At 32.2% G+C, this 24,936-nt stretch overlaps 1 protein-coding gene and 2 long non-coding RNA genes across 3 annotated transcripts in view; 1 reads left to right on the plus strand and 2 right to left on the minus strand.

Annotated features, from left to right (window-relative positions):
* LOC114334648 (YEATS domain-containing protein 4) overlaps window positions 1-13,139 on the minus strand; it is a 73,065-nt gene extending 59,926 nt beyond the window's left edge. The window contains exons 1-2 of the mRNA XM_028284737.2: window positions 12,821-13,139; window positions 12,479-12,760 (exon numbers count right to left, since the gene is read on the minus strand). Coding sequence (XP_028140538.1) covers window positions 12,479-12,760; window positions 12,821-12,868 — 330 coding nt within the window. The 5' untranslated portion in view covers window positions 12,869-13,139. The remainder of the gene's footprint in view (window positions 1-12,478; window positions 12,761-12,820) is intronic.
* Window positions 13,140-15,477: 2,338 nt separating this feature from the next.
* On the plus strand, window positions 15,478-19,002 carry LOC126888076 (uncharacterized). The gene is made up of 3 exons (XR_007699377.1): window positions 15,478-16,750; window positions 17,580-17,786; window positions 18,672-19,002. It is a non-coding gene; the product is annotated as an uncharacterized LOC126888076 (long non-coding RNA).
* Window positions 19,003-20,864: 1,862 nt separating this feature from the next.
* LOC126888077 (uncharacterized) lies at window positions 20,865-24,558 on the minus strand. Its single transcript, XR_007699378.1, has 3 exons — window positions 24,265-24,558; window positions 23,734-23,894; window positions 20,865-21,960 (listed from the first exon to the last, which is right to left on the minus strand). It is a non-coding gene; the product is annotated as an uncharacterized LOC126888077 (long non-coding RNA).
* Window positions 24,559-24,936: the final 378 nt, after the last annotated feature.

Genomic DNA, 24,936 nt, shown 5'->3' on the forward strand with positions numbered 1-24,936 from the left:
GGTTTTTGGACCCTTAGGGATCCGGGCAGCCTGCGAAGTCTTTAAGAATTAGTCGCCTAAGTTTGAGCTTGTGCGTTCTTAATGATACATCCCCCAGATTATTTAAGACATTTTTACACCTCAGTCACCCCCATTGTGATTTCTTACACACTTACCCACACAGATTCCAACAGCTACCAATAAGTTAAATAAATTCGATAACTTTAAATCAACACAAAATTGCTTTTTTAAATCTTAGACCTCTTGATAATAAGATTATTTTTACTGAATTTAGTTATTGAATACGAAACTTTTGTGTAATGTGGTTTGCCTAACTGCACTTTGCAGTATACGTGAATACATTTTTAATTATAACAACTAGCTTAATGAATTCTAAATGATAATTTTCACAATGGAGTGTGTTGTTACATCATTTCTAATTTTAACATGCTGTACACCTTAGTCTTAAATATGACAGGCTAATTTTTAACTTCCTGTGGAACTGTCATTTCTGTCTTGTCATCGTTCGGAGGTCCTATCCATCTCATTGTCACTGGCCGTCATACTTTCAACATGTAAACAAGTCAAATCCACATCTCAGATGTTACCTGGGGCAGATTAGCTAAATATTTTAAACATCCATACTTAATGTAGCTTTTTAAACCAATGTTTCCTTGACGGACTTCTTTTACTGGGCTTTGACCCACATATTTTTGTTAAATACTACCTTGGTGGTTAGCATGTACATTGCACGTGAGTATAACTGATAATTTTTTAACCCTAGTCAAAATTTCAATATCTTTGTATTATTTTATCAGGTTATATTCATTTTAGGTAAGCACTGATGATGACTGGTAAACCAGTCGAAAACTAGTTATGCGATTTTGATGTGGCCCTTTTGAGGGTTTTTAAATATACCTTTTATACGGGATTTTACTGTTTTTTTGTATTACATGGTATACAGCCAACCACAGGAAAACTTTTTCCTTGTGAATTTTTAGATATGTAATAATAAGGCGAAAAATAACAATTATAATACAATTTACAAATGAACAATTATAATACACATAGTTGTTAAACAATTGAAAATAAAAATCCTAGTCAGATTTGATGGTTTAAAAGTAGAATAACCTTTCAATTTTTGGGTTTGTAATGTTCATTAAAAACCAAAGATAAAATCCAAAAATTCTCGAAATATTGTAATTTACCGCTTGTTGACTAGCAGCGATAAAAAATCCTGGATAAAGTCTACACCAATAAGCTCCATTTTCCCGGCCCCTTTGGATTTCCCGGGAATCGGGAGTCGGTAACTTGGATTTCCCGGGAATCGGGAAATTTAAAAATAAAAAGAAATTGTTTTTGTTTTAATTTTTCAATGCAATTAGTATAAAAACGTATAAATTTGATTACAAATTAAAAATGTCTAGAAAAATTCAAAATTTTAAAGGGAATTTTAAAGGAAATTTTAAAAATAGAAAAATTATAAATTTGTGTTTAATCTGAATTTTCGTTGTTTTTATTATTGAAATATGTTTTAAAAAAAAACATAAATTGTTGAATGTTTGATCTTTCAGGCTGGCTCTTTTTTTGTACATAAATTTGCAGAAATTGAAAACACACTTTCTGTTGATGTAGGTCTGATGCTTTTTAGTGCAGTGAGTATTTTTTTTAAACGTCCGGTCAGCTGATTTGCATTAATGTAATAATGTATTAAATTTCATATGTACTAATTCTTTATAAACATAATTTTAATTCAAAATAAATATTTTCTGGATGCTTCCAAATGAATCAGATCGTTGCATAAACAAAATAATGTTTATGCTGACGGATGATAATAGTGTGACCAACTAGCCCGAAAAATGCGGGACATGGCCCGAATTACGAAGTAGTGTTCCGGCGTCCCGGACAAGGCTTCAGGGCCATCCGAATTTTCAAAGTTTTGTTAAAATTCTATTTTCAAATTATGAATATGTTTTTCTTTTAAGAATTCACATCAAATTGAATTGGTGGGACGAAAAAAAGTCGACAATTTGTAGAGTGTAATACTAATACCACATCCAAAACGAATGTATTTTACGTCGTCGTATTATAGTTCTACGAAAACTCGAAACACTGTACTTTTTCCCGTTTCTGAATTTTAATTATCGTCTTCTGAAAAGACGATTTAAAAACATGAATATGTACTAATGATAATTATATTTTTATAAGGTTCTGTTTAAATGGAAGTACAACATCAGTTGATTTTCTAATTTTTCCTTTTTTGAGAACGATTTCCGGATTGGGAGTCGAAACGTCAAAAACTAACAAAAATGTAATTATCATTACAATTCATCGCATAAAAAAAATTTTGTCAACATAAAAATGTTAAATAATCAATAAAATGATGATATTAAAGTTTTATATTTAACAAAAATGGCCCGATTTTCATTGAAAAGTCCCGGATTTCAGGTATAGTCGGTTTGCTAAACTCAGACACAACTGGCTAGTGATTTTAGTCTGTAATTTTTTTGTTTTTTGGCAATTTTGCCAAAATTTTCAAAATTAATAACTATTTAGTAATTATTAACTATTTAGTAATTATTTTTTGCCAATTTTAAAAAATTGGCAAAATCACTAGTACTCTGGGCTAATTAGCAAAATACAAGGAAAAGTTATTTATCAGCAATTTTATTGCTGGAATCAAATCTTATGATCCTATATATTAATAATATAGGTATGCAAAGTCCGCAGATAGTGTGCTACTTTTTTTATAAACAAAATGGCGCCAGAAAATCGTGTTTTTTTCAATTTTTGCTCTATAACTCCAAAGATTTTAACTTAACATCAAAAACACCCAAATAAAAATTTACCGTAATTAAATTCTGCATAGAGACGTGTTTTTCCCGATTTACTTCGACGAAAATTTCCCCCGGAAGATGTGGGTTTTCCCAACAAAATCTTTAATTTTCTACTAAAACTTTAGATAAGTAATTGTTTCATAAGAGATAAGTAATTGTTTTCAACTAAAACTTTAGATAAGTAATTGTTTATCAATAATTAAATAATTTGGTAATATAAAAGCTCTTTTTGTATAGATTATAATTCCAGAAGCCGATGGAAATTGAATGAACAGTTTAGCAACAATTGAATTGTTAATTAAAAATTTACGGTCGCTATAGTAACCACAATAATTATGATACATAAGAATAGCTATGATTTTTGTATAAAAAGACACTGTACCTATCTAATGTACTTTACAAAATTGAAATTGGACTATTTAAGCGGCCTCAGGAATATTTTAAAATTATAAACGATTTTTTGGCTTATAAACAAATAGAATATCTCGGGAAATATTAAATTAAATTAAATAATGAGAACGGTATTCGAAAAAAAGCGGTAGGACGCTTATTTTAAAAGAAAAAACGTTTAATTGTGATGAGTGGTTCCTGAGAGACAATCGCTCAAAGTTGGCCGGCATTTACGGCAAAGATATAAACAATAGGATCATAATTTTTGAACCATCACCTTTTTATTTTTGTCCTCTTTCTCCACACCAATCTTCATATCTTTAAAATACTCATAACATATATTATTATAATAAAAACTATCGAAATACGTGTGAAAATTGCCAAAAATAGCAAAATTCCAATCAAAAATTAGGTTGGAGAAAATGTAACCCTCAAAGTTCAAAATCTGTATACGTTAAAAAAATGCATTTTCTCGGCTTCCCATGGAGCAATTTTCTTCATTCTTTTTTTTGTTCCCAAGTAACTCGAGTAGAGGCATCTAACTAACGCATTATTAAATGTCAAACTTGCTTTTGTTTTGTTATAATAGATTAATTTTTTTATAAGAAAAGAAAACTACATATTTTTCCATTTGACGACTTTTTTAGATAAACTTACTACAAGTGTACCTTTTAACGTTAAAAACGCAAATATTCTTATTTGAAAGCTATATAATTGTTTAAAAAATCTTTGTTTAAACAAATTAAAAAATTTTTATTATAATAAATAAATAAATTTATTATAACAAAACAAAAGCAACTTTGACATTTAATAATGCGATAGTTAGATGGCTCTACTCGAGTTACTTGGGAACAAAAAAAGAATGAAAAAATTGCTCCATGGGAAGCCGAGAAAATGCATTTTTTTACTTATACCGATCTTGAACTTTGAGATTACATTTTCTCCAAGCTAATTTTTGATTGGAATTTTGCTATTTTTGGCAATTTTCACTCGTAATATCGATAGTTTTTATTATAATAATATATGTTATGAGTATTTTAAAGATATGAAGATTGGTGTGGAGAAAGATGACAAAAATGAAAAGGTGATGGTTCAAAAATTATAATCCTACTGTTTATATCTTTGCCGTAAATGCCGGCCAACTTTGACCGATTGTATCTCAGGAACCCCTCATCACAATTAAACGTTTTTTCTATTAAAGGAAGCGTCCTGCCGCTTTTTTCCAATACCGTTCTCATGACTTTATTTAATTTAATATTTCCCGAGATATTCTATTTGTTTATAAGCCAAAAAATTGTTTATAATTTTAAAATATTCCTGAGGTCGCTTAAATAGTCCAATTTCAATTCTCTAAAGTACATTAGATAGGTACAGTGTCTTTTTATCCAAAAATCGTAGTTATTCTTATGTATCTTAATTATTGTGGTTATTATAGCGACCGTAAATTTTAATTAACAATTTAATTGTTGCTAAACTGTTCATTCAATTTCTATCGGCTTCTGGAATTTTAACTTATACAAAAAGAGCTTTTATATTACCAAATTATTTCATTATTGATAAACAATTACTTATCTAAAATTTTAGTTGAAAATTAAAGATTTTGTTGGAAAAACCCGCATTTTCTGGGGAAAATTTTCGTCGAAGTAAATCAGGAAAAACACGTCTCTATGCAGAATTTAACTACAGTGAATTTTTATTTTGGTGTTTTTAATGTAAAGTTAAAATCTTTGGAGTTATAGAGCAAAAATTGAAAAAAACACGATTTTCGGGCGCCATTTTGTTTATAAAAAAAGTAGCACACTATCTGCGGACTTTGCATACCTATATTATTAATATATAGGATCATAAGATTTGATTCCAGCAATAAAATTGCTGGTAAATAACTTTTCCCAAAAATGGCCTATTCTCCGATAATCTGTCCAGACTATAGCCAGTTGTGTCCGAGTTTAGCGAACCGACTATTTTTTTCAGCCTTGTCCCGAATTCGACTGAATTGGAGTTAGTCACACTAGATATACAGTCTGATTTAACGCCAAAATTCTAAGTTTAATATGATTGAAAAATAAATATTTTAAGTGGAATAATTTAAATTGATTATTAAGCAGACAGATATAATAATTGTATCAGAATCATTTATTCATTGTGAGTAATATCTCCGCTCATAATTTAAAATAAAATATTTTAAAAAATCCCGGGAAGAATTCCCAGGAATCGGGATTTTTGTTTTTTACTGATTTCCCGGGAAAGTCCTGGGAATGCAGCTCTATACACCACATCAAATCCTGAAGGAACGTGACCCATGAACGTGACGTATGATACTATGAAACCATTCGATTTTCGGAAACATCTAACCATAGACCATTTATGGTGAAAAAGATGTAGAAATTCGCAGCATCGAAACAAAAAGTAAACCCGTTTACTTATCATGAACGTAAAAATACCATTTAGGAAAAGTAACAGGAAAACAAAAACCAAAATCCAAAAACCCTGAAACAATAAAATATTGTTTGGGATTTAGAAAAACAAAAATGACAATTTTTACCCTTATGGAAAAGAAATCATAATTACCTTGTACAATGAATCTTGTCTAACAACCGGCTGTTTTCACCAACAGCAAAATGAAGACGGATTATATTTAGGGATTAGTGGTTATTCAAAATAATCAAATTGTCACTTTTTACAACAAATGAAACGATGAGTAGAGGTGGGAACTGATATATTTTTGTAGAGGCTTTGTAACTTTAAGAGCAGCTTGTACTGGATATGCGATATTTTGTGCATTATCCCGGCGAGCTATAATTCTAATTTTAATCATATTCCACAAATAATGGTTAAGGTTGGATGAGCAAGCAGGCGACTCCAGAGCGGTGATATCTTCTGCTTCAAGGAAGTCTGAGTCACTCTGCTTGTATTTGGGGTCTCACCAGGGGTTTGCTCTCCAGGGCCCAACTAGAGATTCTAGAACCAAATCAACATACCTGTGAGTTGTTAAAGTTGGTTGGATGGAAATTAAAGTTTCACAATTTTTTCACCGACCATACTGCCTCCCCACAATGGCACTTCCTCCTTTATATCCGTGAACAGATCTGGCAGTTTCTGTTCTTGCTTGTCTTCTATACTTCTAAGTACACCAATTCGTCAGTCATCTGATTTTACACAAATCCTGGTTTCATCTGAATATAGCATAATTGCCAATTTTCGATGTCCAGTTATGGTGTTGCAGCAACCAACTTGGGCAGTCAATCTTGTGCTGCCTGGAGAACTTAAGAACTCTTAATTGTCTCTTGCTGTATAGGTTTAATTAATTATTTAATTAATTAATAATTCCTTAGGCACAAAGTATTTTCCTTATCATTTCAACTGAAACGCACCTTAAGTAGCTTCCAAAAGTATTTTTGTCAAAAAATAAAACATTGCTTATTCAACTCATGGAGCAGTGAATAGTTTTTAGATGAAGTAGTGGTTGTATTGCATGATATGCAGAAGATACAAGAGGGCACCATACCTTGCAAAACATAAGTGTTACAATATGACATCAACAACTTTTAATTTTGGTACAGCATGGAACGAGGTGAAAGGTAAACATTAAAAAATGGTTGGAAAATTTTGTTTAATGGCCAAGATTCAGACATAGATTTAGAAGGGAAGTTCCTGATTTCTGTAGGATAATACATAATATTGCCAGAGAGGAAGTAGCTAAGAAAAATGTTTTACAATGGCTAGAAGTATATGAAGGTGACCCTGCATATAACATCATGACTGAAAGTGAAGACAGCGAAGAAGACAAAACAACATAGGTTGTGCAATATGAACGTTTGGAGATTATTGGTTTCTTAGTCCTGTATTTGTCCATCAACTGCCTTATAATGAAAATTGCGTCTGTTGTTGATCTGCCCTGCATAAAGCCAAATTGATTCTCGGATATTTCGGTCTCTTCACGTATCCGTCTATTAATTACTCTCTCCCATATTTTCATGGTGTGTCTAAGCAGTTTTATAGCCCTGTAGTTTGTACATTGTTGTATATCTCCCTTGTTTTTGTAGGCAGGTACTAGTATACTGCTTCTCCATTTGTCTGGCATTTGTCCAACTTCCGTAATTCTATTAAACAAACCTGCTAGCCACCTTGTTCCTGTCTCTCCCAATGCTTTCCATATTTCCCCAGGAATATCATCTGGTCCTACCGCTTTTCCTTTTTTTATTTTTTGAAGCGCTTGAGCCACTTCCTCGTTAGTTATTTTGGTGACCATTGCTGCTACTGTCTCCGTTGACTCAACTCAACACAGGCTGACTGTCAAATTCTTTATTTAATAAACTGTCAAAGTACTTTCTCCATCTCTTTTTGAGATCCTTTTCGTGAACTAGTATTTTATTATTTTCATCTCGGATACATCTAATCTGATTAAAATCTTTTGCTTTCTTTGCTCTCTCTTTGGTTATTTTATATATCTTCGTTTCGCCTTCCCTGGTATCAAGTTGATCGTATAGGTTTGAATACGCTTCTGCTTTAGCTTTTGCTACTGCTACTTTCGCTTCCTTTTTCACGACCATATAGTTTTGAAGATCTGTGTTGGATCTGGTTTCTTGCCATTTTTATATAATTTTCCCTTATCTTTTATTTTTCCTTGAACTTCGTTTGACCACCACCAAGTCTCTTTATCCTCAAACTTTTTTCCTGACGTTTTCCCCAGTATTTCAATAGCAGTTTCTCTAATACCACTGGCCATTTTTCTCCAAATTGTAGTAGGGCTTCCTTTCATGTTCCAACATATTTTCTCTACTATTCTTTCCCTAAATAGACCTTCTTTCTCATCTTTTAGCATCCACCACTTGATTTTTTGCGGTCCTCTCCGATATTTTGGTTTAGTTTCACTTTTTACTTCGATGTCCAGAACAAGCAGCTTATGTTGTTGGCTTACTGTCTCACTAACTATTACCTTGCAGTCCTTGCATTCACGTATGTCTTCTTTCCTTATCATGAAATAGTCTATTTGGGATTGATGTTGTCCACTTTTGTACGTAATAAGTTGAGTTTCTCCCTTTAAAGACTGTGTTAACAATCGCCATATCTTGTGCTGTTACTAATTCAAGCATATCATCTCCAGCTTCATTTGTAGTTCCAAAGCCTAATCCCCCATGTATTGCTTCGTATCCTGCCTTGGCTTGGCCCACATGTGCATTGAAATCACCTCCTATTATAACTTTCTCCTCTGACGGAATATCACTCAGGACGTCTCCTAATTGGTCATAGAAAGCTCTTCTTTCATTCTCACCCAGACCTGTTTGAGGAGCATATACACACACAACATTCAATACCTCTTTATCAATTACAAATTTCACTGACATCATTATATCACTCGTTCTTACAACTTCCACTACGTTATCTTTCATTTCACTATCAGCAATTATACCAACTCCATTTCTAGTGTTACTACTCCCTGTATACCACAATTTGTATCCTTCACCTAGTTCTTTTGCCCTTTGTACTTTCCACCTAGTTTCTTGAATGCAAGCAATTTGAACTCTCCTTCGTTTGAGCGCATCCACTAACTCCAGACTCTTACCTGTAAGACTACCAAGATTCCACGCCCCTATCCTGATTTTTCTAACCTGCAATGGTGTTCCCCCTGAGATAGTCCTCACCCGGAAATCCGAACGGAGGCTCATTTTACTTCCGGCACATTTTACCTCAGGATATGCCATCATTTCAGTATAAGTTTTTATATCATTGGAGAAGGTCTTTTCATTATTATGGCCTGAAAAGATTTTGTTTGGATATTTGATGCCTGAATGCCTTTTCTATCAGCACCATACCCTGCCCTGCATGTTTAGCCAATACACCACCAATGCAGCCAAAGTGCAGTATTACCCCACACCCGAATGCATTTTTCTGTATAGGCCAGGATCCCTACTGTAAGGACTGCCCTATAAGCCAATGTATTGTTGCCTGTATCCCGCCGTTAGGAGGCACGTACTTTATTCGGGACACCCTTGTTTTAAATAGTATTAATACCTTGTTTTAAATAGTATTAAGGTAAATAAATCAGGAAAAAATGATGCCGTACATTTTAATGCAGACCATATCTTTTAGGCTGATGAAAATGACGCTACCATTTTAAGGGTGTAGTACTTTTTGGTCATCTGATAATGTACGGTATTATCGTGATAATCGAAATCGTACCGACCGTCATTGAAAATCCATCCATAGGTTAGTGGTAACAAGGTCGACGGTATTTGTTTGTAGGCATTACACCAAATCTGTGCTATGTAGGTACTTCTCTTCATAATATGTTGTTTTAACTCCCGGAAACAAGGGCGAAACGACGTTGCTTCCAATTTCATAGTTGTCTTTTTGAAAGCTTCATTACAGCTTTTTGGTATATAAATCCTATCGAATATGATACACCTTGCTTCGTTGTGACTGTTTTTCTTGCTTTTACGTTGTATAAAACGCATACATATTCTTGCAGAACATTGGAAGTTTGTTCCATGCGTCTTGGGACTTTCCAGATTTCTCCAATACTTTTAATGGTCTGTTTTTACCCTTCCTATAAAATGCGGGATTGAAGTCTCATCCCGTAAAAGCATGGAATGCAGCCAACGAAGAACAGAGCTTTTCGCCCAAGTCTCTGTACACAGCACAAACGTCAATGTTTTTCAAGTGATTACCGGTTCCGAGGTGCATCCATATTTTGCGATCGACATTGAACTGATTCTCGCCCACATTTACTAGGATTTGATTCATATTAGCTAATAATATGACCAAAATATCTGTGTCGGAACACTTGATCAAAATGTTCTTACTTGACCCCACATAATAATAATAATATCGTATGGCATTTTTGCCGGGGAGATCCTTTCGGATAGTTCCAGCGCCAATTACATCTTTAACCCTGTTTCAAGTAACTAGTGTCGATGTACACTAGCCCAGGGGGACCGACGGCTTAACGTACTCTCCGAGGCACGGTGAGACGGCTCGTGTCATTATTGGAAATGAAAATGGTTTGTCTTTGGCAGGGATCGAACCCACGTCTACTGGCGTATGAGGCCAGCGTTTATGCCGTTACCCACGGCCGCAAATGACTCCTGACCCCACAGCGCAAACATGATAAACTATGTACTATGTGACATAAACATGATATAATTCGAAGTATGTGTGAGCGAGCGCAAACGAACACCTTACTCGGGTCCAAGCCGAGTACAATATACAATACACGACTATTTAGCACACAGTACAGCATAAATAGGCAGATGTAGATATATGCCTACAAGCCTACAAGTACAAATGCTAAAAGTCGGTCGTAACAGAACGTCGCTCCGTAAGCGATATTATAATATTGTTATTATACACCATTCCACGAATATACGACCCTCTTGGATTATCGCGACAACGAATATTTTACTGTGCAAAATATGAAGAAAGAATGTAAATTGCAAATTATATTCTTGTTTATTGGAGTAATTATTAGAGCAAAATACTTTCGTACTTCTTATGTTGCACACTAAAATATTCGTTGTCGCGATAATCCAAAACAGTCATATATTCGTGGAATACACCATACTTTTTTATCAATATGAACTTTCAGATTTGTATGGCATTAACTTTTTATAAATTATTGCAATAAGTACAAATAAACTAGCTAAATGCTGTATAAAAAAATATTGTCATGAATTTCACCTTACATTTCGTTCTATAGTTTTTTTCCCCACAAACCTTTGGACCAACAAAAATGTACGGCATGTAAAAAATATTATCTATGCATAAAATACTTTCAAAATAAATTAATTTTATGTTGTTTCAAATCACCCCCGGACCACAGAAAGAGAGGGGATTGCAACCCTCGATTTTTTATTGAAACAGTATGAAACCAATGCTTACACTGAAAATTGTCAGAAAATCAAAAAAATTCACCTACTTTGTGGCGCACCATTTTTTTACGGCACTGCGCGCTTTCTTATTATTGTTCATGGATCTATTGATGGTAAAAATGTTTTGAATTCTCACCAGCACTCAGTTAGACAGCTGACATAGTGACGGCATAGCGCTGAATCTTATTATTTTGTGCTCTTATATCGTCCTATATACGTCACCTGGTGGTTCATATGAACCATCCATTTTTTTACATGGGCCTGTAGTCTATTCTTGTCGCTGAACATGTCCCAGCCATGACAGTCTTTGACTTTTCACAAATCTTACAATGTCATACCCTTCATTCAGTTCATTAACCTCGTCGTTTCTTGCACCGGGCCATATACTGTTCTCCCTAATATTATCTTCTTGTTTTTTAGGTACCTATATAATCATGTTTCGGCTTTTAGCTGATGTTACAAAGCTGCTATTGTCTTTTTCATATCTAACTTTATTTTTTTATTTGAATTTGAACCACTTGGTAAAATATCATCATTTTTGTGCTTTAATATGCACACCCTATGCCATGCCATTCAAATATAAACTAACCAAAAGAGAAATAAAAGAACCCAAATCATATTTAGGGAAAACACTAAAATTATCTGGGTATTACCAAGCTTTACCATTCACGACTCTAAAAAATAGGGGAAATATCAAAATCTGGGAATTACTAATCTTTACATGGATACTAATCTGATAAAATAATAATAAACATTTATTATTTTAAGCAAATTATTACAAAGCCAAAAGATATCGTCGCTGATTTGCAAAAAGGGGCCAAGTAACATTTTTATATGTTTACTTAGTGGAACTTAGCTCCTTTTTACTTGGCACCAAAAAATTATGATACTATCTCAACAACAGTAAGTAATACACTTGTTGCCTTTTTACAGAATAGGTAGAACCTTCGTACCTATCATTTTTGCACATAACCCCTCTTTTGAATAAAATGTCTATTGGAACCTCTTTAAAAATCAGCGACGATATAGATTGGGACATAAAGTCGTAAGTCAAAGAACCAAGAACAAAATTAGAGAATTAACTCCTTTAGTTACCTGCCTTTCAAATATAAAAGGCCCTGTTTTAGCGCCAGTGAAATAATCCAAGATCGTAATCAATAAAAGTCTGAGCACCCGAGAGCATCATCAGAGTCTAGCTAAAGTCATGTAGTGACATGTGACACGCCAGCGCATTATCGGCAAGGAACATGTTAAACACTGAACAATAATTTGAATATTTCTATTTACTAGGTATAATATATTTTGTATAAACATTACAATTGGAAACTACTTGTATAATCATTAGCATAATGACAAATGACAATGACTATATTCTGAGAATATTATTAGTGAAAACAAACTTACAGGTCTTTCATTTGGATCATGGAAATATATCTTTATAACAATTTCAAACTCCCCCCAACCAGTTTCACTCAATTCGTAGGGTGGTTTAACAACTATTCTGTTTTGGTTTGCATAACTCTCATGCAATTTAAATTGGACCTTTTTTATGTAGGTCGACATATCTTCATTATTATAAGGCTTTACATAAACTGTCCATTGGTGAGTATGTCCATCTTCCTCCCGTTTTTTTCCAAAATATCTCGCTATATTACCATACACAAGAGGTTTCACTATACAAATACCCTACAATAAAGATAAAAAATAGTTTTATACCAAAAATATATAAAAAATGTTAAACATTACCTTCATTCTACCGCCTGAATCAGGTCCAAAATCAGTAGGTAAACTCATATTTTTATTTGATGCTGAATAATATGAATATTACTCTTGTATTATTTTTGTTTACAAATTTTAGGATTAAAAAACTTAGGTTAACTTGATTCTAGACCCTGACCCACTACTTTGCGCCGTGTAATTTGGGTTGCCTACTGCGAACTTTTTACATTTTTAACGGCCGGTTTCACAAGGTAAAGTTAACTTGTGGTTAAGAGATAACCTCAAAATTACCCCAAAATATGCGTTTCAGTTTCATAATTGTTACCCTTCTGGGTATCCGCTGGGAGCGTTAACTTGACAATAGGTCACGTGCATAGATTAGGGGGTGAGGTAGATAGGGAACTCTATAGGCCAAATTGGTCCCATATTCCAACGCCGTCGATATTTTTGGAAGCCAACTAAGCCTTTACAGTTGGAAGATTTCTGTAACGATTTGGAAGATTTCTGTAACATTTTGGGAAGATATCTGTACCGTTTTGGAAGCTTCGCTATTCATACCAAATTCTATAATGTGCACGTTATTAATTTTTAGTTTTTGCAATAAAAATATTTTTATTACAGAAACCATAAAAATAAAAATAATTATTGCAAAAACAAAAAATTAATAACATACACAAACATAGAATTTAGCATGAGCAGCGATTATATTTAAAAAATGATAAGTATGTATGTAAGAACAATAATGAAACCAACAAATGACAGTAATAATTATTATTTATATAAATTTTGACATGAATTCATTGTTTTCATAACATAATGTAAAATAATTGTCTTTCTACCTTAGGAATTATTAACATTACCTGGAAACAACTAGGCACAGTTGAGGGAAGAAAAATAATTTATACACTGTAAAAATGTCTATTAATAACTAAAATATGAAACATTCACTTCACTAATCACTTGGGTACGGGATAAAAACTTAATACACAAATATTGTATAAAATTGATATAAAACGCATACACAACACAACAATTACAAAATGACGCACTCAATTCAATACAAGACAACGTTGCCGTATTTTATTTAGGAAATATATTGCATGCTTGGCTAAAATCTACTAAATCAAGAATTAAAACTTTATTAACTTATTTGAATATAATTTAGGTTTTTTTATTATAAAAACAGCAGCTAACTTAACTAGAAATAAATAAGTATAACGTGAATGTAAAAAAACCAAACTTTTTTTATATTTTAACAGGGAAACAAAATGACCTAGGTACTTAATTAATTTTTATCAGTTTTATATTTAATATTTTTATATAATATTTTGTCATCCATTGATTTTAACATATGCATGTCTGGATCAAATTTGGTACAATTCCCAACCTCATTCATACCTTCTTTGACAAATAATCATGAAAATACATTTTTTTCTACAACCGTGTTAAAAATGCAATTTTTAGCACTCCATACGAGCGTTAAAAATGTTACTTCAAGGAACTAGTGCTTTAAAAATTTTAAGGCACTGCAGTTCGTATTGACCGCAATACGGCAATTTGATGTAATGTCAAAAAAATATAAAAATGGAATGTCAGTCAAGTTCAAGTAAAAGTTTTTGTAGATATTGTCCTGTAATTACGTTTGTAGAAAAAATATTGTGTGATATGCGTGTTAAAAAGTACATGTTTAAGGCACTCATGTGAATTTGCAGAACTCGCTTCGCTCATTCTGCAAACTGTGTACTCACATGCGTGCTTTAAACGTGTACTTTTAACACTTATATCATAAATAACTATTTATTCAAAAGTTTATTGCGATCATCAGTTGTAATACGATTAAAACCGGAAAAAAATCTTTCTCATTTTACGTTAATAGAAACGGGTAAACACATTATTTTTGCAAAGTTACATTTTACATACATATTTTAGTTTTCCGTGGTTAGCTTAATTTTAATAGCCTCACCGAACCGAATGTCAAAACTCTTCGTTATATAAATATTATCCGAAACACTACTGCACTGCTGCTTGAAACAAGAAAGTTTGGTATCAGACTCCAGTTTCATTTCTCTAATCTCTGTATTCATACCTACGTCCTGAATCTTATTTTCAGTAATGACATTAGGAAATTGTAACAAGATGTGAAAAATGTAAATACTATTAAAGAGTTAATTTCATTTTAGTCATAATGCATATAGCACAGAAAATGTTGATATACAGTGATGAGCGCGCTAATAACCGGCAAAATAGCTCAAAAGATGGAAAACATAATACATTGCGAAACAAAAAGAGATGAAACTAGTGGAGGTGGAAATTATCGTTAAGGCCGCGTCCCACGATCAAATAATTTGATCAAACTGGTTTGAGCAAACTGAAAGTGACAGTTAGTGACGTCACATCCTGAGTGTTCATTGTGGATAATAATGAAAAATTTTAATTTTAAATAAAGTACAAACAAGTTAGACAACTCAATACAAAAAATTTGATCAAACTAGACTGATAGTGAGAGCACAGATTTTTAGAATTTCAAAAAAACTGCAATTGTGACGTCACTTTGACGTACTTCTTCAAGTACGTCAGGTTTGCTCAAACTGTTTGATCAAATTATTTGATGGTGAGACGCGGCCTTTATAAACGTCTAAAATACCATTACATTACATAGTTTCTCACCTTTAGGCGTATCAGAGGTATGACAACTGTCACTGTGAGAGTAGAATTTTATAAAATACTCCTGTCACAGACGTCTACAGGTGGAAAACTATGTAATGTAATGTTAATTAATACGTTTATAACGATAATTTCCACCTCCACTAGTTTCATCTCTTTTTGTTTCGCAATGTATTATGTTTTCCATCTTTTGAGCTTTTTTGCCGGTTATTAGCGTGCTCATCACTGTATACCAAAAACCTACTAAAAAATATTGCTTACTAGAATTAAAAAAAAATATATCAAAAATCTATCCAAAAAGTAGAAATCTGCTGAATGTGGCAACGCTGTTACAAAATAAACACCACTGTCCAACTCAAAATTCAATTGTCAAATATTCTTCTTCTTTTCAATTAGCCTTGTACCACATATATTAGCGATCTACATTATGTGTCGCCATCTCTAATTCCGGAAGCTCACTATATATATGGAACCAATTTTTTCCATTGAGTTCGCAGCCCATGGTCACGTGGTACATTCTGAAATTTTGGGGGACGACCTTATGTGTATTCCTTATGGGTGATTTACAAAAACAAGAGATTTTTTAAAATTTAACTACTGATTTTGTGCTAATGTATCAATACATTAATAGAAATTTACTATAAATACTCTATATGGTAGAAAATGTCTGATATACTACATAAATATAATTTCGATATTCAAATTTAGGAAGAGATTTTGAGGTTAACAGCCGAAATGTGAGGTTGCGACTGATCATTTTGTAAACAAAAGTTGAAAAGACAATGTTTGTCCTCCTAATCTTAAGTGTTTTTAATTCCTATAATGTTGAAATTTTGCTTTCTCTATTTAATTAGAGTATTTTTTAAGATATCACCGTAATTCGGTCTTAAATTTCGATGAAATATAGTTTTTTAGTGATATTCTCCAAGCAAAAGGGTGAACTTTTGTAAACCATTCTATTTTTTATAATAAAAATGATAATTTGCTTTGCCCCGGACTGTAAACACTATAATGAAAGATGGTTATGTAGATTCTTTATGTTTACAAAGGATCTAGTTGAAAAAAAGAGGTAGATTTCATTACTAAGTAAGAAAATATAGTGATAGTAAAGAACTGAATTTATCCCTTTATTACTATTGACTCACAGACGGAAAGATAGGGAACCATTCTTTAGTTTGCTGGTGCCACTTTGTGAATTCTGACCAACAAAATGACCCAACATTTTTAGAGCATATCAAGCCAAAGGTTTTTTTGATGGACAATTAACCTTTACATCTAAATTAAAAGAGTAAAGTAAGTAATTTTACTTGTGTTGAAATATCTATTTCAATGTTTTAGCATGCCAATCAGCTGTTCTCTAGAATTTATTTTCAGAGACCCTTTTATTTGCTGTGTTCATTTTCTTATTAATATGATATTTATTATTCAGTCAATTTATATGTTCTTTGTCCGCCCGGTATATAAATTTTCAATTTTATGATAATGTAGATAGTGATGCTAGATTCAAATTTCAAAAGTTATTTCCATTATCTCAAATAGTATTTATTGAGAAAATACTGTTAGTTTGCCATTTTCATTTTAAATTGTTATATTTACAGTAAAACAGTCATTCTTTTTAAATTATTGTAGCCTAAGTTTATTAGTCTTAACCCTCTAACTGGCAAGAGGTCACTGAGGGTCCCTTCACTTAATATTTATTTAAACTACAGGTAAAATTAATATAGCCACAAACTGTTTTGAATCTTCTTCTCTAGTTCTTCTAGAGACGTTTCAAACACATTCTAAATTCATTACGTCATATAATTACATTTCTGCCTCAGTTTTGTGCGACAGGTTGAGGTGAATGCAGAACAAATATCTCTCGTTAATTTTTTTTTTCGAAGTAAAATTTTGATACTGCAAGTACTCTGAATTTAGTGCAAACATTTTATTATGAATGGTTTACAGCTTCGAGTTTCACTATATATTGGAATTATTACAAAACAAATATTCTGAGTGTGGATAAATAACGAAAATAGAAAGGGTTCCTCAGGGACACCTTGCACGTTTATTTGAAATTTCGTCTCAATTTATTGTGTGTGGTTGTGCTATTATTTTCCAACATTTGATCACTTATTTGTAGGTATATTTTGCTTCTTGAAATGGCATTCAATATCAACTTGAGAAAGAAACAGTTTGATTTGTTGGTAATGACCGAAGATGAAATCCAAGAACTTATGGATTCTGTTGAAACTGATTGGAAAAAAGCAAAACATCCCATTGATGACATTCGCAGTGACAGTATTGATCACTTTCCACTTTAGCTCAGCAAAGAGGATGGTAAAAAAATGTAAATTTTGCAATGTGTTGAAAATTCAATGTATGTGTAGCAAATGTGATATTCATTTATGTTGTTCTAATGCCAGAGACTGTTTTTATAATTGTCCCATAAAAATAGTTTACACCTATTCTGTTCTGTTTGTTTATTTTAGTAAAAACCGCTCAAATCAATGTTCCGTTCAACCTTTATATTTTTCACTTAAACCGGCAAGGGGCACCTGAGGACCCCTTTACTTGATTTTACCTGGGAGCCAAACAAAAATTGATAATTAAATTTTAATAGCATTTCTAGGTTTCTAAATACATTATTAAACTTGAAAAATATACCCAGCTAAATAGAATAATTTTTAGAATCTTGTCAGTTAGAGGGTTAATAAAAATACCTACCTAGTCATTGTCTGTTGTATATTGATCTTAGGTAAATTCTTTTGCTCATATAAATACCATGCTGGTCCCATTCAGGTTCATTTGTAGACTCAAAGTAGGTGAAACCTAAAGAGACCTAGTTAGTAAGTAGGTTTTCTGATTTTATTGATTAATTTTCGAATTAGGTAAAGAAAATATTTTTAGGGTATTTATTTTCCGTGAATGCTAATTCATTGATATATCAGCAGTTGTGTTAAACAATAATAATTATTTTCAAGTTTGATTTATTAGTTGGAAAATTTGTTAATTTTAAAGAAATATTTGGGATTCAATTAATTTAAAAGAGAATTGTTTTTTCTGATTAAGGGGTATTTAAGTTAAATCATTTTAGTTATAACTTTAGTTCAAAAGTAACTTGTAAATTTTTCTGTACTGTTGACAAGGAATATTATAGTTTTGTAGACTTGGGTGGTAGCGACCCTTCATAAATTTGTGCTGCAGGTTGTCTACATCTCTATTTCTCTTCTAGGCAGCCAGGAGAAGGGCATGGCTCTAACCCTCAACAATGAGCATTACAGAAAATTAACAGTTCCCTAGGTAACCATCCACTGAAAATCTTAGATTCATCAGGTAACCATATTGTCTTATTTGGACCTACCATCTGACCCCTACTGAAGATTGTAAAGAACTCAAGACAGCACCTTAAGAAGCCTTCAGACCATCAGCTAAGATCCTTAATAAAATATATAGCTGGCCTGTAAACATAGACTATTTTTATATAAAGTAACATCATAAATTCTAAAATGTAGATCTTGAATTGTGACCATAATAAAATGAGAAAATAAAGCATTTATACTGAAGTTCATTCCTTTTTACTGATGCAGAACAGAATACAAGGACCCTAAAAGTTTCATGCTCACTGTGTTGATGTTGGCAATGTTATGTTAAAGTTGTTTCTTGGCTCAATGTTGGCACTTGGAAATGAATTGAATATTTCATCATCAATATGATCACAACTATTGAAATTTTGCAGAAATCAAATTCAAAATGTGGAAAATGAAACATTAGTCAGTACTTTCCAGGAGTCCTTACCAAAACCCAGTACCTCTCGTTGCAAGTCCACCTACTTCCCCAGTGAGAAGTGAAGAAGAAAGTCACGACCAATGAAGCTACTCAGATTCCTGTGGTTGCAACTATGGAAGGTGAAAATTACTTTTTGAGGGACGTAGAATGTCAAAGAACCTCAGGAAGCAGTAGATAGTGCAAAGAAGTTGTCTTCTTGTTTTTCATTTTTGTGCTTTATACTGGTTTGCCATGCAAAGATGTATTTACAAGTACCTAGGTGTTTATAGGAGTTAATGGATTTATGCCAATTAAATTATTATCAATATTGGGCTGTGGTCAATATAAACTAAATCTTGTGAATGAATTTTCTACACCTGTTATACACCCTACATGAAATATTATTTAAAAATATTATGAAGGAAAATCCCAGCAGGAATAAAAATAAACTATTTATGCCAACATGTTTCAAAAATTTTATAAGTTGTAAAATATTTTTAGACTGCACAGAAATCTATTGTAACCAACCAAAAAATAGGAAAAACTTATAGAAATATTTTAAAATGTCTAATTGGAGTGACTCCCAATGGAGTAGTTACTTATGCAAGTAAGATTCAGTGTTTGACAAGAAAATACTGAATTGAAGTAAAAAATTGTGGTATATTAGAGCAGATGGTATCAGGTGACTTAATAATTACTAATAAATGATTTTTAGTTTCCCATTTGCTTCCTCAATAAACAATAATTATATTGTTGTTTATATTACTGAATAGAGAATTGAATAACCTTTCAAATGAGCTAACATGTGACCTATAGTCTCATTTAAAAAATCATCAATTACGTCATCACGCCCAGTTGAGTTTAATATACAGTCGAACCCGCTTATTGGAATAGCCTTATGCAAGGCAAAAGTATTCATATGAGATATTCTAATAACCGATCACTGGTGGCTAGTAGAAACGTTTCGAGACCTCAAATTTCTATTCCTTAAACCGAGAAATTCTAATAAGCGGGTTCAACTGTACCACCTTTTTTAACAACTGCTCAATTTACACCACAACACTTGCTAAAACAAGAATACATGTAAGAAAAATCATAGCATGTGATTTGACTTTAAAACAACTACCACCAGCAATGATGAGAAGAAAATTCACATGTTTAGTGACCATAGTAAATCACGAGAAAAAACTCAACGTTGCTATCCCAGTATGGTAAGCATTTGATCCTACATTTAGTTTACTCTCAGAATTAACACCAAAATCTGATTTTATAATACATGTATGATATTTTAAAATATAAATGATGATCTATCCTTGATATGTTGTTTACTTACTAATCGTGGCATTTTCTTTCTATTTATTCCCTCTTTTAATTTGGATAATCACATCCTAATGCATTCTGCTGAGGAATTTGCAACGCAATTGGTTTCAGTAACATAATTAGAGCAGCTTCTTTGATTTTTCTGTTTTTACCATTCATATTATTGAAATAAATATTGTTGAATCAATGAGTGAATGAATTAGTTTCAAGTAACATTATAAAATTAAAACTTTAAAATTAAAAGTCTTTCTACACATATCTGCTAAATAAAGATATTAATATTCTCTTTTTGCTATCTTCAATACGTATAATGTTTAGATACACAAAATAAACAAAAAAATATTTTAAAGTGTTTTATTTCCACATGAAAATGCTATAAATACAGTGGAACCTCGATTATCCGTCTCTCCATTAACCGTCACCTCTGTTAACCGTCAGGGTACATACAGACGTTGTATTGATTACATAAGCAAAAATTTTAATTTAAAAAAATAAAAAAAGTTAATTTGATTTGTGATGAGGACACAAACGGCTATTTATTGCTGACAGATAAAGGAATCATTGAAATGGCAACAAAGGCGGACCAAACAGATTCAGAAGCTGACACAGACTTGTAATTTGATTGTAGATATGTTGATGAACCTATTGTAACTGACAAAGATTTGCCTCAATAACCTAGAGAAGCTGCATTGCACGTGCAATAATTCATCGAGTGGTATTCTCAACAAGAAGAAGCCAATAAAGTAGATTGCATATGATCTTACGCTGATTAAGAAATTCAGCCGTCGCAAAATGTGAAGCAACAGTAAAACAAACAAAAGACTTCAGAATATTTTAAATTGATTCGATTGTACAACACAAATCCCTCTTATATTGTCAAACAAAACATACAAATGAAATTTGAAAGTTGTACTATGAATTTTTAATTTTTTTTTAATGTTCTGTTAACCGTCTTTTCAATCATCCGTCATACCCTTGGTCCGGTGCCCTGACGGATAATCGAGGTTCTGCTGTATACTTATTTATTCAAATAAAATGTTTTTAATAATATTATATTGTTTTCCCAGAATCTTTCGACACTGACATCATACATGATCGATTCTGAAGGCATTAATATCACTAAGTGGCACACCTTCCTTTTTGTTAAATTTGCCTTGAATTTGGTTGTATTAACCGCACTTTGTGTTCAGTACTACTTGTATTTTTTTTTTCATTAACATATACGATATAGTTCCTATAATACATATCATTAACCAAAGATTTGTTGGACTCCCTCAACTTGTAAACGCACTTGGTGTTGATGGTAGTCATCTTCACATAATCCATCAGGGCTGCCTCCAATAAATCCACACTTATCTAACCATATTCCTATAGAAATCTTTGAAGAGTTCATTTCAATAACTTTTTTAGCACTGCGTTCATTCAATCGATTAAACCTGCAATTAAAAAGAGTTTATTTCAATAATTTTTTTGCACTGTGTTCAATTAAACCTACAATAATTAAAATATTAAAAATAATAACAAATAACCTTAACTTTTTTCAAGAGTGTTGAAATTTAGTATTACAGTTAAACCTCTGTTAACCGAAACATCGTTTAACCGAAACGGCTGACAGTTTTAATAATTTCATCAATAAAAGTAAATTTTTATCGGAAACAATTTGATGTTAATTTGTCAACATTGCTTTCATACAACTAAAGATTGCAATTAATATTAAACATATTACAAAATCACCTCATAGTGTTTTTAATACCAACTTTGACCAAGAATATACTATGTAATTTGATACAAGAAGAATACAAAAAACAATGTTATTTTTAACCGAAATTTTTGTTATCCGAAACTGCCTCCTCCCCCCCCCCCCCCATTAATAGGTTTTACTGTAATAATCAAAATTAGGTAATTAAAAATAGGAAAAAGTTTTTATAAAAAAAATACCTCCAAACTCCAAGGCTGAAAAAGAAAAATCGAGAAAATGGATTTTGTACGCAATATTCAACAACTTAATGGAGAAATGGACTGGCCAATGTGGAAAAGTAAAATGCACGAGACATTGAACTACCATGAAGGCTGCTTAGATGTGATAGATGGCAAGTTAGTGAAACCTGAACCTATTACAGGAACAGCAACTGAAGCTGAAAAAAAGTGTATGAAGCCAAAACTGATTTTTATAGAAAAGCAAATAGTAACGCAAAAAGTCTGATAACTAGTGGTATCAGTGACATTTATCAGATTTAGACGGTATCAGAATTATGGACAAAGAATTGACTTTTGATCCTTGGCTCTCTCTTAAGCAATAGTTTGAAGCCTCTTCCAAAAATCAGTTGTTTAAACTTTGCTGATATTTCTTTTCTTTATTGGGGAATGTTGGAGATGATGTGTTATGTGTCAACACACATTGCAAAGTTAAAACAAATTTTCAATGAGCTAAATAACAGACTTGAAATGAAGGAACTAAGTAAGAGACCAGATGTAATGATTACATGCAAAATTCTACATATTTTACCTAGTCAGTATGAAAGCTTCAAGTCTAGTTGGATGCTATTAACTAAAGATAAAGACAAAACTCTTGATGAACTAATTTCTCAACTATGTACATTTGAAATAAATTTTACCAAAAATGATTGTAACTATAACAATTCAGAAGCTCTAGTGGTTGACGACAAACCAAACAAACCCATTACATCCAATCGTTTCTGCAATTACTGTAAAAATAAAATGCGTCAAACTTTGCAGAAAATGGATAGCAGATGGAAGACATTCAAAAACAAAGCCATAATTCTGCCAAGAAAATGCTAACAATATCAAGAAGCATATGCAGTTTCAGAAGAAGCATAGTCATAGTCATACTTTATTGATCCTTTAAGTCTTTAAGACATTCAAAATAAATGTATAGGATACGTCACTACAGAATTCAGTATAAAAAAATATTATTGTGTATAATACAATATTCAATATTACCATATGAGGTAAATGAAAATATTTTTATTAAATTAATCAAGATATTTGATAAATAAAATGTTATTTGGAGTTAGAGAAACGTGGATATGTCAGTTAATTGGTTGAATACCTTTATTCATTGAATAAACTACTATTTGTAGTTGGTAAAACCAGCCAATAGTTATTTTAGTGTGACATATAATAATTTTAACAAAAACATCATTATTATAATGTAATAAACAATAATGAAGAGATTTAATTTTCATTACCTGTTTAAAGTAGCATCTGGATTAATTATCTTTGGTTTGTAATCCTTTGGAAATATTGTTGGTACATAACTGGGATGAGATCATTTGATGTCATATTTCCAACAAAATGTGCACTGCATATTCTATCAGTATGTCTTGGAATCCAGTTCGCTCCATATAGACTAAAATAAATCCAATGTATTAATAAATATAAGGGTAAATAATAAAAATAAAGGTAATTTTACCCTCTGGTTGCCACATCCGTTTAAAGTAACATGAATGGACACACTGCAGTACCTAATGTCACATATATAAAAAACAAAAAATGCAATAGCTGCAGGTAGTATTTTAAAGATAGTCACTCACACATATCTAAATAGTTAGTGGTGTGTAGGAAAGAATATTAGTAAAACTTATTAAAATGCGGCACGGTGTACAGCAGTGTCGACATCCGAGGGTTAATAATAATTTAATATAATACAATTGTAATTTGATATAATTTAAATGATATACATGCAGTATACATAGATAAAAGTAAGGTTAACAACGTACTTTTGTTTCCGAATAGCTTTAATCCATTTATTTCTTTTGTCTATCCTCATTTGGGGTTTAGAGTTTAGGAAAACGAAAGAATTTCACTTCACTATTTCTCCATGTAAGCAAACAATCAATTACTGCACAGAACCGTGATGAGGCATTTTAAAAGAAAATAAGCCTACAAACTACTAATTAAGACTGTAATTAAAGCTAATTAGACTCTAATTACAGTCTAATGTATTTGCTACAAGTACATTAATTATAATAAAAAAATAATAAATAATTCACATATGACATTTGATGACATTTGTCATGTCAATGTCATGTGCGATTTTGGGGGACGTTTAGTTACAAATTCTGCCACCATGAGAAGGACGGTCGAGATGTGATATCCCCTCCATGTCAACCCTCCCAGCGGATACCCATAAGGGTAACCCACTCCAACCTCTGGTTAAAAATTCTGTGAGTTAACCATACTTCGTTGTTGACCCGAAACTAAAACGCATATTTTGACGTAACTTCTGGTTATCTCTTAACCACAAGTTAACTTTACTTTGTGAAACCGGCCGTAAGGCTGTATGACACTATGCATTTTCTTGTATCATTTCTAATATCGTTTCTGGGCCCGGACACAGTACATGACATGTACTGTCATGTACTGTGGGCCCGGATTACGAACACTCGATA

Source organism: Diabrotica virgifera, chromosome 7 (assembly GCF_917563875.1).
Source record: "Diabrotica virgifera virgifera chromosome 7, PGI_DIABVI_V3a".
NCBI lineage: Eukaryota > Metazoa > Arthropoda > Insecta > Coleoptera > Chrysomelidae > Diabrotica > Diabrotica virgifera.